This window comes from Ixodes scapularis, unplaced genomic scaffold (assembly GCF_016920785.2).
Source record: "Ixodes scapularis isolate PalLabHiFi unplaced genomic scaffold, ASM1692078v2 PGA_scaffold13__105_contigs__length_92229423, whole genome shotgun sequence".
NCBI lineage: Eukaryota > Metazoa > Arthropoda > Arachnida > Ixodida > Ixodidae > Ixodes > Ixodes scapularis.
Window position 1 is genome coordinate 76403061 of NW_024609839.1, and position 17469 is coordinate 76420529.

At 42.8% G+C, this 17469-nt stretch overlaps 1 protein-coding gene across 1 annotated transcript in view; it reads right to left on the bottom strand.

The window, feature by feature from the left end:
- LOC121832986 overlaps nt 1-17469 on the bottom strand; it is an 83079-nt gene that overhangs the window by 27976 nt on the left and 37634 nt on the right. Inside the window, exon 2 of the mRNA XM_042289685.1 lies at nt 6345-6577. Within this exon, the coding sequence (XP_042145619.1) occupies nt 6345-6549 (205 nt within the window). The 5' untranslated portion in view covers nt 6550-6577. The remainder of the gene's footprint in view (nt 1-6344; nt 6578-17469) is intronic.

Genomic DNA, 17469 nt, shown 5'->3' on the forward strand with positions numbered 1-17469 from the left:
AGCGGCTTGATATGCCGGCATTCAAATAATTACGGCATGAGCGTTTACTTTTTATAAAGAGATTCGTCCTCTGAGCCGTTCTAAGTATTCTCAGAGGTACGACGTTACTGAAAAAAATCTAACACGCTGAAAATATTATTTATTGCGTAGGTGGTCACCGGAGAACTCCGTACTTACAAAACGACCTGTATAAAAGGCGGAAACGCAGAGCTCCGTAGTAGTTATAGGGTGTGCTGTTGTATTCATGTATGTTGTGCCGTTTATGTGTATGCACTCATGTATTTGTTCAACTGATGCTAGTGATGTGCGTAATGCATCTACATGGTGGCGTGAGTAAATAAATATATTTTTGCAGCACATGAATTGGGCGGTACCTAGCGCCAGCTAGCCACCTAGTGTGACTGATATGCGACATATGAAACTGATATGAAATAATAAGTTCTGATATGAAAAAGGTGTCCAATAAACATATCAGAAAAAAAATTCATATAACTTTTTTCAGTAGGGCAGTACTTCTGACATCAGGGGTGCCGTATGGAAGCGTGCTGGGACCATTGCTATTTCTTCTAGTTTGGTTTATAACATTTGCGAGGGTGTTCATTTTCATATTGACGTACATGCAGGTGATTGGGTAGTATACAGGGTGATTTAAAGCTATGCGGACGCTCGTATACTTCAAAACGATTTATAAGTGATGAAAGACTGCTGCGACTGCTGGAAAATGTGCCTAAATATAAAGAAGTTCAAATGTGTGTTCTTATTGCGTTAATTTCCCGACTGTATATAAGGATAAAATATAGATAAATGTAAGTACCCGGGAGTTTACTTTTCGTCCAATCTTAAATAGAGTGATCAGACTTATAATGTGGTGACCAAGGACAGTATAATATAGTCGTTTTTCAGGAGAATGTCTTAAGAATACATCGCGCTACGTAAAACGGACGTTACATATTTCTTTTATCAGACAAATAGGTAAACATATATGATTCGTTGACATGGGATCCCCAAGATTACCGCTCAAATAAATTAGAGTGGGTTCAAAGCCAGGCATATAAGGTCTGTGGCAAGCGACCATAGCCCCTACAGTACGAAAGTGAAACATATTAGGTTGGGACTTCTTTAAACATCGCGGAAAGTGTTTAAGGCTAAAAAATTAATCATGCCATATTTTATGAACGAGCAGGCATTGAACGTAAACTGTTCATTCGAAAAACGCACCAAACATCTTCAAGAGTGAAAATAAAAAATAGCAGAATTTCGTGATCACACTGGTTGTTATTATTTATTATTCTTCATCCAGCTCAGTCGTGAGTGCAATTTTCTTCCAGAAGAGTTAGTTTCAATTTTAGAGGATGCTGTTTTCTAGGAAAAAAATACAGTTATGTTCTTTCATAAAGTTTTCTTTCTTTTCTTATTGTTTTGTGTATGCATATTGAAAATGTGTTTTTGTACGCATTCTGTTATGGCCACCCCCCCCCCCTTTTACAAATGTCTAACGGCGCAGCAGGTATTCTGTAAATAAATGATAACTTACATGCGCCATGATAATGATTCACGCCCAAATCATCAGTCAGCAAACATTCGGTCGCCCATCTTTTGCCTCTACTACCAAACTCCTGGGATAAGCCTTTGTGTAGGAACCCCCAGTAATATCTACTGGTATATGCTGAATTTATTGAGTAAATCGGAACAAGATATCACTGTTTTGTTCAGGCGTGCACTGTTGAACAGTTTAACAAGGTAAAGTGGCATCGCCTAGAAAATTTATTTATCTATGTAAAAAAAAGTTCGTCTTTGATTTGATCGCCGATTGCTAGTTGAAAGTACTCGCATTACTCTTGGTGCTTTTTAACGAGGCAGATAGAAAAGTAATTTTACCGAAATCTTTAAAAGTAACCACATAAACTAAAACCTAGCGTAAAAAATGTGAGTACGCAGGCGAATTTGTGCGCTGAAGATGCATATTATTTTTTTTACTATTAATTCTGCCATTTTTAGGCTTCCGTATTTAAAGACAAAATAAAAGACGTTTACAATCGTCTGTAATGTCGAATTAGAGCGCAGCTCTTGAGGGGGAGGAGGGGAAGGTATGCCCGTGTGATGTAACGTGTAACGTCACTCGTCAACCTCGTGCCCTCGTGACGTCACTTGTCACACTTGTGACCCTCGTGGCGTCACAAGTGACCCTCGTGACGTCATACGTGACGTCAAGTCTGACGTCACGCGGTTACGCCAACGGTGACGCCGCTCAACCAGAAAACGGGCGCCTAAAAGCTGCACTCTTAAACACCTTTTCTTTCACGCGAGCAGTCGTTTCTCCTAGAATCACCGATTAATTACGATTCATCCTGACCGCACCAGCCTATGATCCATCTCTGAGTATTACCTGTTTTGCGGACGAGTGTGTATACTTTAGAAGTGCAACTTCTCCTTCTGACCAAAATGTGCTATGTTCACCTCTCGGTGCCATTCAAGAAAGGAAAATTAAACAAAACCTTGATACAGTGATTTCCCTCGAAAATTAATTATATCGGTGATCCTCTAAAATTGTTCTACTGCTTGCTTGCCTTGGTTTTTGTGTGTATTTGTTTGTACACGATTAATATTATTACAGGTTCTTTTTTCCGTCGTTTCGCCCAGCTACCATGACGTCGTTCTTCTCTTAACCCTCCTCGTTTCTCTCTTCTTTGCATTGTCCTCTTACTGCTTGCTGTAGTTTTTCCTGCTTTGATTAACATCTATCACAACATTTAAGAGTGTCACGTAATTTTGCCTCTGAATACCATGTAAAATCATTTGATCGTGATGTTTCTTGTTTCGTGTGGGCATTAGTATTGCAAGAATACTTTCAGCATCAAATTATGGTGACATTTGCCTTTGTCACCGCAGCAATGATTGTCACGCTTGTTTACGTGAGATTTTTTTCTTATATTTTTTGCCCATCCTGCCGTAACACAGGCGGTTCGCAGTACGTAGAAATCAATGAATAAAATAAGTAATCTGTAGATTTTCCTGAAGACAATCATACTCATAAAGGACAGCTTTCTAAGCGAGAATAATGGCATCAATGTTTTTTGTTTTTTTTAAGTATGAAATGCTTAGCGGAATCCGCAGTCACAAACTTTTGTCTGTTTGTTTGTTAGTCCGCTCGTTCGTCCGTTCATGGGTCCATGCATTCCCCGCTAAATTTAGAGGGCAAAGTGACGTCACGTGACCCAACTTCCAGTGACATATATACTCAAATTGAAGTAATTGACCTCACGTCAACCGCACGTCAATCCAATTTCCGCGCTAAACCTTGCGGGAAAATTCACGTCTCCTGATCTAAACAGCAATTGTTCCCTCGTTAAATTTAGAGGGAACTCTGAAATGGAGGTGGAGGGGAGAGGAGGGTATGGAAGAAGAGGAGGAGAAGAGGGTACGGAAAAGGAGGAGGAGGGACATACCCTCTCCTCCTTCTCCTCCTCAAGAGCTGCGCTCGAATTTCGCATTACAGAGATTTGTAAACGTCTTACAATTTTTTTCCAATCCTCTCTCCTCACTTCCCTCCCCCTCCTTTTCCCAGTCCATCTCTTCGCCTTTCTACATTGCCCTCTCCCCCACCCACTTGCCTCCAGTCCCAGTCCCCCTTTCTAGTCACATGGCACACAAATTCAGTTTACCTAAAATTGATCAGAATATAGGGTCTTTACTCCCTGAACGACTGTTGAGTGTCTACTAAACAACTGAAAGAATCGCTCTTAAATACAGCCTCTTTGCATTATAGAAATTTATAAGTAGAGGTCACTGCAATTTTTTTTTGATAGTTTTTTCGGGCTGCCTTAAGAGACTTTTCAGAAACAAGAAGAAAAAAAAACACCTAAACCAATCTATCACAACAAATAAAATCATCATTCAAGTGATGCCCGGAGAAACGTATAAGTGACTAAAATCATCCCTTCAACACCATCTCAAAAAATCTTGGATGTCTTTTAAAACAACTCAAGGGGGAAAATATGCAAATTTTCATGCATTATTTATACCGTCGTTTACGTTTGCTAAAGAAGTACTTGAAATCATCGAGGTTTGAGCTGTACGGCTAGACTCGAAACTGACTGTTCAATCTGGGAAACCTCTTGTTAAGATGGAAGCCTGCGCGATTTGGTGACAGTTCCCACTAGTAGCAAAAGCGCGTAATAAACAAGGGGAAAAAAGGTAAGGCCCATAGCGCTGTGTTTGTCGTTCTGTGTCCGCTCCTTTCGTCCTTGTTTATTGCGTGCTTTTGTTACAAATACGGGAAACCTCATCCCAGAAACATTTATGCAGCCACTCGATTTGATCTCATATAACTATAGTATGACTTTATATAATTAATTTCATATATGCTTCAAATTTCTCTTCGTAGAACTATGGATGGCAGCTCGGCTGTTTTAACAATCCTGTCACAGTGTCTGTGGCACGCTGATCAGATTAACACATCGTACTGAGAACCGCAGAATATGCTCAGGTAGATCTTTCCGGTACAGCATATCGTTTTCTTTGTTGTTGTTCTTGCTTTTTTTCGCTGGTTACGTGTGCTCTGTCGACCTTACCTGACCGAAATAAAGGGGGATATTTAGATAAATACAGGCACACGAAAGCGAACTTACAACTTTCACTTCCAACCGTGACAATCGTTATTTTGATGCCTGACTTAAAAGCTTAATCACCTGGTTTGAAATCGCAGACGCATTTAAAGTAAACACGTCCTAGAAAGAATTAAAAAACTGCACAAATACTTTGCATTCGAACTAAGCTACATTACAAACCACAGTGCACCGGAAAACTAAATAAAATATAAAATAAAACACTTAAAGGCAAGTAGACATGCTAAATTTTATTCCAATTAGTAAATGTATAATCACTCTAATCCTTCACTATGAATATATTCTAAACTATTGTGTAGTCGTCGTGTCCAGTTATCGCAGGCGATTGAGAAGTTGATCATTGTTCGATCAACATTTTTAATTTGTAGAAGTACACTGGGGGCATCACTGAATACAATAATCAAATAGTGTGGCCTGCGATATTTTTATATAAATCATTTACACCAATAAACAATATAGTTCGTAAATTTAAAAAAAATAGTTTTAATAATTATTTTTACCAATGTGAAGTTCAAGACGACGAGGCGCACGGCCGTCACGCACCAGACACCTTCTGAGGATTGTATAAAAATTCAAAAGCGCAAACACCAAGGAAAAGAAGAGGGGACAGGACAGAGCGCTTTGAACCTTCCGAGGACCCCATGAATCTAGTGTCCGCAAGACGATGCCGTGATCTATGCTCATTTCCCTTGACCGCAAAATAGCCCTAACAATATTGTTACTTGGAATTTTGTTGCAAATACCGCAGGGCGGTCACATCTCTCGAAGTGGGCAAGGAAAAAGAAACCTTAGAGGTAGGACTCCCTCATCCGCTCCCCGGAAGACATGCGTGTCAATGTTACCGCGTCCCAAGACGGGCGCATCGAGGCCTTGAAGAGCCAGCCGTCCCTCTGCTAGTCGGCATGTTCGCTGGCACAATTGAAATACCCACCGGGAAACAAGTTCGTATCCAAGTTAAAATAGAATTTCTGAATCCTCGATGGCCGCTCTAAACTTCATGCAGTAAAGTGAAATAAAAGATGCAATATTGTGAAACAATCAAACAACAAAGAAGATATCTAGACTTTTATCGTTAATAAAGTCGTTATTTTAAATATAACGAACGTGAGCAACAAGATTTCATCACATGTCTGAGTGTCCTCAAATAAAACGTGTTACGCCGTTATACCCATGTGAGTGCATGTGGAGTTAATGCTAGACTGTACTTTTCTGGATGTCTTCTGCCTTGCGTCTAAGAAAATGCACCATGTCACCTAATTATTTTTAATTATTTTAATGGTACGCACTGCAGAACTTTATGGGGCTTACTCTCGTCAACAGGAAAATTGAATTTAACAACTTTACGTCTGAGCGGCACGTAGTACACTTCGAAGCTATCTGCAATAAAAAGTTACTCAAAGCGTAACTCCGCTTCAAATCGAGCGAAAACAAAATGTTCGATATCACCTCAGTAAAAAAGAAAAGAAAAAGTTTAGTTTGAGCCAAAGTATTATGTCAAAGGGACGCCGTAATCTAATGCCCAGGTCATCACCAGCTTTCAGCGAGCCGCCAGCGAGTTAGCCAGTGTCGAAGCAAAACTGGGAAATGTTACATCACGTTCGTACAGCTAGCTTTTTTCCCCCGCAATTTCTGCAACTAAAAAAAAGAAAAAAAAAAAAGAGATGGAGCTGAGTCATTGTCGGGTTAGGAAACAACTTGTGATCTCCCGAGGCCACTCACCGATGCTCCGGTGATCGACGACGTTGCGGGGGTCCTCGTACTGGTGCCTGTGCCCGGAGCCCTGGTGGTGAGCAACCCCGGGCGGGTCGAAGGGGGCCTCGTTGTCCGACGAGCTGTACGGGTCCTGCCACTCCTGACTCCGCCGCAGGCGAGACCCCTGGCGACGGACGGAGCCCGCGCTGGCCTTGCCGTTCAGGGCGTCCATGCGACCCTAACGGATCACGGGCGCACGCCTGCAATCCCAGAGATGCCCAGTCAGACACACAGCAGTTCGCCTAACAACACCTTTGTAGATGGTTGGGCGTGTTGGTTTCTAATTTACGATAACGAAAGAGGGACATTGAATACAAACAAACAATAAAGGCTTTCGAACTCCAACAAAACGAAGTCGTAAGCCTGTATTGTCCCTTTGTCTTCAATGCCCCTCTTTCGTTCTCTTAAACAACACCTTCGTTTTACGCATTTAAGGACACACAAAGCACTCCCAGTTTAAAGCACCAATTACTTCCTTTACTGCACTCGCTTCAGCCTTCAGCGTCATCAAAGCGTCCGAAAGAAGCTTTCTAAGATTTACGCCCTTTAGGCGTTTTGAAAAAAGGAGGTGCCACAAAGTTGTCCAGTGGCCAAGTGAACTTCGCCTCCCGGTTCAGCTGCGTCGTAGTTTATTGGCAAGGTCACGCTTCCGCGTCGTCTGTCAACGCGCCTCTCGCTCCTGCTGTGCCACTCGCAGTGCCACGAAAAAAAAAGAAGTGTTCTGAGACGTAACTGTGGAGTCTTTATTGAAAACATTCAATGCTTTTGGCTTAATTTGATGTCTGAGACTAGGTTCCGAATGCTTAATTCTCAAAGGTCTAACCACTTCGAAAGAAAAGAATATCTCTGGACATAAAAAAAAAATGAAAGCCGTTTACAACTCCTTATAACACCGAATTAGAGCGCAGCTCTTGAGGAGGAGGAGGAGGAGGAGGAGGGTACTGAGGGGAGGGTATACCCCTCCTCCCTCCTCCTTTACATGGCCAAAGGTCATGCGAGGGGAGGGGGGTCGCGGGACCTCAGGGGGTGGTCGCGACCTCAGGTGGTCACCTGACCTCAGGGGGGAGGGGTCAGTGACCTCAGGGAGGTCACGTGACTTCGGGGGCGTCACGTGACCTTAAGGGGGTCCTCTGACCAAGGTCACGTGATCGCGCAGGGGTCACGTGACCATCGCACTGTGGATTATGGGACATTTCCCATAATGCACCGCGCGGGGGTCACGTGATTCTCTCGAGGTAACGTGACCCTCGCGCGGTGCATTATGGGACATTTCCCATAACGCACCGCGCGGTTACGCCGACGGCGACGCCGACGCCGACGTCGCTCAAGCCGGAAACGGGCGCCTAAGAGCTGCGCTCTAAAACTTCCGCGGTATCTCGAAATTGCACTAGAAAATATCGAGCCTCTATGTCACGAAGTCACCAAGGACGTTTCCAGCGTGCTATGAGCATCGCCCTTGACATTTTCCTAAGAAGAACGGTCGGGGTTCGCAACAGTTTGCGTTCCGAAAGCCGACGGGGAACCTCGACAACAAAAAGGCGGTTCCAACCGTCGCAGCGCGCCTTCTACGCACAAACGAATAAAACATTGACAGCCCCCTCTCGAACTGAGCGGCCACCGACCACCGGGGGGCGTCGAGACTAGCTTGCGTCACCTCAGCACGCATCATCGGGATGAGTGAAGCGCGTACGAGGCAGTTGCAATGTTTGTAACATTAAAGACAACGTTTATCACCTTGTACTCGGGCGAAGCTCTAGGAATGTGATTGCTTCATAAGCGTAGCTCTATTTATTTATTCACGTTTAGATGTAATGATGTATTTAACCGTCGAGAGCAGCAACCAGCGGCAAGGCGAAGAGCGTTTTGTTTCCCATTAAATTGACGAGTATAGAGCTTACTCAAATCTGACCGATGTATACGCGTCATAATGCGCGCCAACGACCGTGTCTATACGAACGCGGATGGTTGAGGAACATAACTCACTTAGCGAGACATTCTGTTTCAGCTTCAAAGCGAGACCCCACGTGGCGCTCAAAAACATTTAGGGTTAACAAACGCTTCCATTGATGGTATAACTAGAAGCGTTTGTACATGATTTTTGGCCACGTGGCTGGCGATGCGAAAACAAAAATTAACCTCTTATCCGCGTTTTTTTTTTTTTTTTTTTTTTTTTTTTTTGTAAAATGGTAAAATGTTTGTATACTCGCACGGTGCTGCAGATCTTAGAATTTACTGATTTGAGGGTTTTCGATGACGCTCAGAAAGTTTCTAATTAAAACCAAACTTTTTAAATAAAAATAATTATTAAGACTTCGTTAATTACTCAGCAAATTAGCATATTTTCCATCCCCGAAGTCCGCCGTGACCGGCAGTTTGTTCCTGAAAATACTTTCTATGTTTGTTCTCCCAGCTACTCTATTAGTGGGAATTTTTTGTCCCACTCAAAAACCCGGTATTATTACCATCAATAATTCTTCCAGGGAATGTGATGATTTATACAATTGTTCAGCTCGATTCAGTCCGTTAGAGAGTTAATCGGAAAATTTCCAAAGGAGGGCGCAAGGAGCCAATTTCACAAAACGTTGTGGACACTACCGCCATCTCTTTCAGAAACACCTCGAAATCAATGGGATGTATAAATATTGCCGAGCCTTTAGTTGTTTGGTTCATGAACATTCAGATCACGAATGATACCATAAAGTTAAAGACCGTACGAAAAAAAAAAAAAACCGAGTGCTCCTGAGTGAGGTATACACTTTCTAAGAAAAGCCTGCGCGTCTACTTCCCCGCAAAACACTTAACGAGCCAATCTCTGTCATTTACGAAATCAGCTCAGCGAATGATGAGGCATCTGTTTTGATCTCGAAATTAGGTCTGCGCTGTGGCATTACGCAATGCAATCATGACGCTTTGCATTGCGTAATGGCACATCGCAGACTTCATTTTTAGGTTTAAACGGATGTTCCGCCTCATCATTCGTTGAGCTAAGTTCGCAGAGATTGGCTCTTTGAGTGGTTTGCGGGTAAGTAGTCGCGCAGGCATTTCTTAGAGTGCAGCCTTACGTTTTATTAGGGCTAGGTAATTCATCGATTAAGCTAATGCTTAATACATTCATGCTTTGCTCGCGATTAATTTATTTAACCGGTTAATTGGTAAACTTTTGACGAACTAGTGACGAGTTGAAGAATTATAAAGTAAAAATTCTACGCTTTCATCAAGCAGGCGTGAACGAGTACACCTGTATGAAGGAAAAACTTTAGGTGCAACTTTAGTCTAAAGTAAACTGTAGGGGCGACATTTGTAACTCCAGACAATTTCAGAAGGTTGCACGTGTCGTGGCCACTTCAACGTCTCTCGAGCACCGGTTTAGTGCAGCAGAGACTGTTGTGATACAATTAAGGGGAACTCCGCCGATTTTTTGATAAACTTCAATTTGGCTGGAAATTTTCAGACCGCATCAATATTCCTTTGTCAACTGATAACCAAAATATTTTATAAAAATAAAAATTTTCCGTGAAGGTAATAAATTTCCAAGAAACGCCGGCCGGGAAGGTTCCAGGAAGCGACTCGCGTACGTCACGGGTGGGCAGGCGGACGAGCGACTCGGGCAGCCGCGAAGTGGCTTTCCAGGCGCTAGCGATCGAGATTATTTTTTCGCAGCTTCAATGTTGAAAGATACTTTGCAATGGGTAGCAATCTGTGCTCCGCGATGGATTGTAAGAACAGTGCGGGGAAAAAGCTTCTTTTTTACCCTTGTTTTTGTGCACGTGAGAAACAAAAATGCGTTCCCCGGCGCCAATGGAGGCCAGCCACGTCAAGGTGCTTTTGCGCGAGCTGTATGCCGAGAGAATTAGTGTCACGTAAAACATTTTCACTTTTGCTCGGAATACTTTATAGCCGCGTGCTGCGAGTTGAGTATCCTTCAGCAGCTGGAACAGCTTCAAGAGCGGTAAGCGCAAACTCAAGCCCGCTGTGACCATTACGACATCCGTCCAAAGAAGAGCGCTAATAATATCGAGAAAAATAGTACAAAATCTAACTCTATTGTCAACATTTTGCACAGTCACACTTGTTACTCAGAATTGATTCAGTGATATTTTTTCTTTAATTTTTTATAGACACTATTTCTGTTTCGGACGTCGAATCTAGTTTGGGCTACTCTCGGAGTTCCACTCACGTGGCCGATATGTTGAAGACAAGATGTAAAACATCTAAACAAAGCTCAAATCTGAATTTAGACACGATTTTCAACATATTGCTATTCCTGTCTGCTATTACAGAGGTTTACGGAGCAGGTGTTGAACTCCATTAATATACGATAGAGCCTTTGCCTCGTTTGTCAAATGGTTGGCGTGCAATATTCTCTACAGAAGAAGTGATGAAAGCGTCTTTAATTTATTCTATTGCGGAGAAATTTCATATGGGGCTGAAAAGCTTTTTTTAAACCATGAAAATATTATTGTCGTTGAGAGGAGGCATGCAAATTTACAGCTGCTGGAAACTGTACTAAACCAAAACTTAATTTAAAAGATAGCTTATATAGAATTATCCCCTTCCTATGTGCTCTCGTGGATGGGTGTTTGAACGCGTTGCATTTTACTCCAAAAGTAAAAGAAGAAAAATACGGATACGCATCTTTTAGTGACTTTTGTTAACTTATTTTGAATTAACAGTTTTATTGTGTCTTTTTGTACTTTATGCATCATTGTATCTTCAAGCAAATATTCCTTATTTGAAGATGAACAGTGTATTTGTGTATTTTATAGGCATTCCATTGCGCCTTGATGTTTGGCTTGGTGGTTGCAGAGTTCTTTTAATTGTCATTTTAACACGATTTTCATGACCAGTAACTTTCCATCTGATCTACACGAATGCAATTCATTCCATTCTACACATTTCATTGTTTACGAGAATCAGAGTCTACATGTGTTAGGTCCCAGCCCAGCACGCACATGTTCGTCGCTTTGGAAGGCGAGCAAAGTACGCGCCACACGCACGAACGCTGAAAATGGCATCGACGAGAAGCGCTTTTCAGAAATGGTCTATAGACCTTTTGCTAAATTACTTAGGCACCAAGGAGCATATTTATGCCACAAGAGTAGTTACACGAACTCACGCCTGTGACAGTAACTTTTCTAATGAAAATCTAAAACAAATGGCATGTTCCTTCAGGTTATACGAGCGTGCGGGGCATTTATACCCACATTCCGAGCATTTTCCGTGGTGCTTTGGCAATTTGTCAAAAAATGTATTGCGTGACTCTTCGACCTTTCTTCGTCAGCCATTTTCTAATAAAAAGAAAACGATTTTACTAGCGATATAACGAAACTATAGCGAGCCGCGGCTTGAACGTACCGACTTGCAAAAACGGTTTTATCAAAAATCCTCTTGCTCTTTTTTTTTTTTTTTCATAGTTCAGCACGTAGGCTGAGGTCACGCTTTGTGCAAATATAGATAATTATCAACTTGAAATAGCACGAACGCCCAGGGTTTTTTTTTGCTGTTAGACCCGAGAAAGGCGGGCGCGAGCGTACCCGATTGCCGGCCGCGCGCCTCGCTGCTTCCCCGTGACGTCACGCTTGGGTGCTGGGAAAACTGGGGAAAAACTGCGGAGAACGATGTTTCGGTTTCGGCAGCAAACAAAATGTCACTTTTTTAATCAAGTAGAGTGAATCTGGGAGAAAGAGATAGCATTTCGGAATCAGGAAGCCATCCGCATTCAGATTATGCCTTTGGAATAGGTAGCTCGAAAACTCGGCGGAGTTCCCCTTTAAGGGAGGTCGTTCTTCCTGGAGAATATCCACGAACCGCTTAGCCTCTTGCAGCTGAAGTAATAACCGGTGAATGTGAGTGTTCTCAAACTTCTCATCTACATATCGAGTATTCGAAATAAAAATTGTATATTGCACCATTTGTCACATTTCCGGCAAAGGAACATTTTTTTTACACTTTTTAGTATTATGAATTAAAATGAACAAAACCGGTTAATCGATTCATTAATCGATTAAAAGGTCGAAAATAATTGGGCTAAACTTTTTAGTCGACGCCCAGCCCTACGTTTTGTGTGTTTTGAATTTGCTTGTTTTTTGTTTTTGTTTTTAATCACGCTGTTTTTAAAATTTATTTTGGGCAACGTTTGCTTAATGTTAGATATTGTCTGATGTTGCGTGTCTGCTCCTTCTTTATATGCAGCCCCCAAATTTAATTGTGTTATATTACCCCCCCCCCCCCCCCCCCCCGCACTGCAGTCCCTCCATTATTTATGTTACGTCTTACACCCGTGATATACTCTCCTTTGACAGATGCGGTTGCGACGCGATTTAAACGTTCATTCTCGCAAATCATTGAGAAAGAAGAGCCGAATGTATAAAGAGCAACGTTTCTATAGGCTCAAGGTGCAACATACTTACAGCAAGGCAATTCAAATAACATATATTCAGACCGGTGCCCGTTGTCGTAAAATCCGGCGGAAATAACGAGAAATAATCCCTGCTGTGCATGTGAACCTAGCATGTGAAAATACTGGGATACTGCATGTCGACGAGTCACGATGAAAGCAGCAGTCATGGCCGTCCGTCGCGGATCCCTGCACAGCTTCGAATCCATCCTGGAACTCTGCTGTCCGCGCTCCTCGGACATATTTTTTTTCTTCTATTCGCCGGCGTTATCATCATCATCAAACCATGACATAGGCCTGCACAGCCGTACTGCCCGGCATAGCAGAGCAACGACTGGCGCATTTCTTCATTTGGCTGCTCTTAGTGGGCGATGACGTGTCTACAAATCCTGGTCCTCGTCACGTGCACCCCCCGCTGTGTCCGGTCGGTGCATGACAATGTGGGGGCGGCGCAAGACCACCCCACAACCAGCCGCAGCAAAGAACAAAGAAAATAATAGCATAATCACCCGCAACATCACCCCCCTTACCATCGCCCACAAGCTTCGCCGAATCATCACCCACCATTTCTCTTTCATCTGTACAATAGCATTTCATCATCGCTATACGCGGCTCCGCAGGGCTGCATAGTACGGGCGACTTCCCGCAGCGCCGCGTTTCTGCTGAGCTAAACTTAGTATCAATGTCAATATCCTATGGGCGATGAAAGGACGTAAGTCGGTTTTTTTGTGCGCAAGCCGCCAGATACATACCCCAGACTTAAAGCGCACGACTCATGCTTTCCATAGGAGCTCAGGATTGAGTTCAACATTTCACCCCCTGCAGAACCCATCAAACAGCTCCACCCTTCTTTCCTTGGAGCCTTCTGCTCCCTTGTTCTTGCGTGTCAGGAATCAATTGCCGGCTGAATGTTTGTGGGCGGGGAAAAATGCAGGCCTAATAGCGGAATACCGTGCCCGGTCAATTTAAGCTACGCCTCATTCCTCAATTACAGGTACCGGGGCAGGATAAAGCTTCTCCCGTTCGGCGTTTTCCCGTCCGATATGACTCATGACAGGGCGTGCCTTCTTTGACCCTCGATATTATAGACCAGGGGACTCAACTTTATCCTGACATCAGCGAACCTGCGGTTCATGTAAGTGTGTGAGTGGCGTGTTTTTCTTTTTTTTTTTTTTAACTTCGTAATTTATTTGATGTGTACTTGCGGAGTTAATTAAATATTATTACACAAAGTTGTATATTTTGCGTTTCATTTCGTTTCACTAAATTTATTGTGCCCTCAGGGCACGAAGGCATTGCAGAGGGGTCGAGCAACAAGAAGGTAAAAGCAGTAAATAAAATATGTATTAGACACGCTTAACAAGGTGGTTAGTAATGTCACTTTTAAAGAGGTCCGAGTCCGAGATAATAGCGACTGACCCGGGAAGGTGGTTCCAATCCTGGGATCTACGAAGGACGAAAGACGAATGAAACGTTGCCGTGATAGAATTCGGCATGCCCACCTTCTGTAGGAAGGAAGTAGTTAGAACGAATATGAGGCTGGAGAGACGCACGCATAACCTTGCATTTGTTAGTGTTAAGCTTCATAGACCATGAGTTGCACTAATGATAGACAGAAATAATGTCAAATTGGGGTATGTTAGCGTCAATAGAGTCTAGAATCTCACGGTAAATGACACAATCATCAGCGAACAGACAGCTACATAAGGAGACAATAGTGGGGAGGTCGTTAATATAAATATAAAAATAGTAAAGGCCTTAAGACTGATTCTTGCGGAACCTTTAGAGCAATGAAGGCAGAGGATGAGTTATTGTAATTTACATTCACACATTGTGACCAGTGAGTTAAGAAGCAGTAAGTATATGCAAGGAGTGGGAAACTTTGTCAAAGGCTTTAGCAAAATCCAGGAAAATGCAGTCCGCCTGAGATCCTCGATCTAAAATGCGATGCAGATCGTAAGTGAATAATAACTCTGCCTCACATGAAAATATATATTTTTTAAACAACGCCTTGAAACGCTGAGAAATTTCTGCCATTATAATAAACTGACGAGGTTAGAAAATGTTATGTTTTCGAGAAGCTTACAAGGAACGCGGGTTATTGAGATAGGATGATGATTAAGGGGGCAATTTTTATTACCGGCTTTGTGAATGGGTACAACCTTCCCAACCATCGATGAAAAAATAGCATCTTGGATAGATTGCTGAATATTACATTGAGAATGTAGAACTGACGAGAACAGAGACTCCAAGTATACCTACGGATAACAATAAGACAAAACTTAAAATGGAAGCCACATATAGTAAATATCAGCGCAGCTGCGTATAGGAAATAATCTATGCTTAGAAATAAGCTTAAAAATAGCAATAAGGAAATAAGACTTACAGCATACAAAGCTCTATTACGACCTACTCTAGAATACGCTTCGGTCGTTTGGGACCCCGCAACCGAGACCGACATAAACAGGCTCGAGAGAATAGAGAAGGCCGCACGTTTTATAACTTCAAATTACAGATCAGCGTCCCTTGTGAAAGAAATGTTGAATGTTTCTGAATTTGGACCTTTAGCGGTTAGGAGAAAAACTGGAGTTCATATCACATGAGTGAATGACGTTTTAGCGAACAGCGATATTTGAGCGAATCGACATTTTAGCGAATAACGGGGGCACGTGATAAGCCGTCAGGTTTCAAAATTTCGCTTAATAAAAAAGAGCGCGCAATCCTTACCCACTATGACGCTAAGAAGAGTGACGCATCCTTTCAGTCATGTCGTCACTTGCGTCGTCGGTGCATCGACCAAAGACACGCTGCCGAGGTGGCGACAACATGCTTGAAACGACTAAGTCACTCTTCCAAGCGTCAACTGAAACATGCCTTCCGGTGTCTTTTTTGCGTGTTCTCTTTTTTTTTATTGCGCAGAAGATTCGTTGATAAAAGGCGAAAATGAATCGACCAATATCTCAAACGCCATTATATCTTTTTGCTAATATTTTGTTTTAAATTTGTCTATCCCCTAATAGTAATTTCAATCAATAGTGCAATTCAAACATGACCCCTCTTTGCAGCCAAAATTTCAGCGTTACCTAACCTGTCGTGAACCCTTTCCGAAACCTCGTCGCTGCTTCCGCGGCCGTCCTATGAGATCACCGCTTTCCAGTGCGTTCGCCTTGCTTACCATCTGCGATGCCGGTGCAATCCCGGTGTTCTCACGTGAAAGAAAGTTTAAAGCACTTATCAAGCGAGCCTCATAAACGTCCGGTGGCTGCGCCCATCATCCATCAACTGCCGCTGACGACATTAATTTCACCCGTCTACAAAGAGAATCGCCGCCTTCCCAACAGCGAGATTTGCAGCCGAGTTGTCGCCGTTGCCTAACCTGTCGCGAACCCATTCCAGGTACGTTTACGCTGCAAATGTCACTGTGATATTTCGCGTACTTTTGTTTTCATTGCTGGCGGCCAATCCCCCATAGTCTGCGCCTTATGGGCGTCGACGTATCAACGTACGGAGCGCAGATTGGCTGCTTCCTGAATATATCGTAACGAAGGTTACACAACCTGCCACCACATCGTCTGAACCTTTACTCTATAGACTTTTTCGGTTTTTCAGACTGTTTACTGTCGCAACTGTTCTCTTGGTGCTACTTACGACACCTGGGGATGTAGAGACCGACTCATGGAAAACTTTGTCAAAGGCTTTAGCAAAATCCAGGAAAATGCAGTCCGCCTGACATCCTCGATCTAAAATGCAATGCAGATCGTAAGTGAATAATAACTCTGCCTCACATGAAAATATATTTTTTTAAACAACGCCGGGAAACGCTGAGAAATTTCAGCCATTATAATAAACTGACGAGGTTAGAAAAGGTTATGTTTTCGAGAAGCTTACAAGGAACGCGGGTTATTGAGATAGGATGATGATTAAGGGGGCAATTTTTATTACCGGCTTTGTGAATGGGTACAACCTTCCCAACCATCGATGAAAAAATAGCATCTTGGATAGATTGCTGAATATTACATTGAGAATGTAGAACTGACGAGAACAGAGACTCCAAGTACCTACGGATAACAATAAGACAAAACTTAAAATGGAAGCCACATATAGTAAATATCAGCGCAGCTGTGTATAGGAAATAATCCATGCTTAGAAATAAGCTTAAAAATAGCAATAAGGAAATAAGACTTACAGCATACAAAGCTCTATTACGACCTACTCTAGAATACGCTTCGGTCGTTTGGGACCCCGCAACCAGGACTGACATAGAGAGGCTCGACAGAATACAGAAGGCCGCACGTTTTATAACTTCAAATTACAGATCAGCTTCCCTTGTGAAAGAAATGTTGAATGTTTCTGAATTTGGACCTTTAGCGGTTAGGAGAAAAACTGGAGTTCATATCACATGAGCGAATGACGTTTTAGCGAACAGCGATATTTGAGCGAATCGACATTTTAGCGAATAACGGGGGCCCGTGTTAAGCCGTCAGGTTTCAAAATTTCGCTTAATAAAAGAAAGCGCGCAATCCTTGCCCACTATGACGATAAGAAGAGTGACGTAGCCATTTCAGTCATGTCGTCACTTCCGTCGTCGGTGCATCGACCAAAGACACGCTGCCGAGGTGGCGACAACATTCTTCAAACGACTAGGTCACTCTTCCAAGCGTCAACTGAAACATGCCTTCCGGTGTCTTTTTTGCG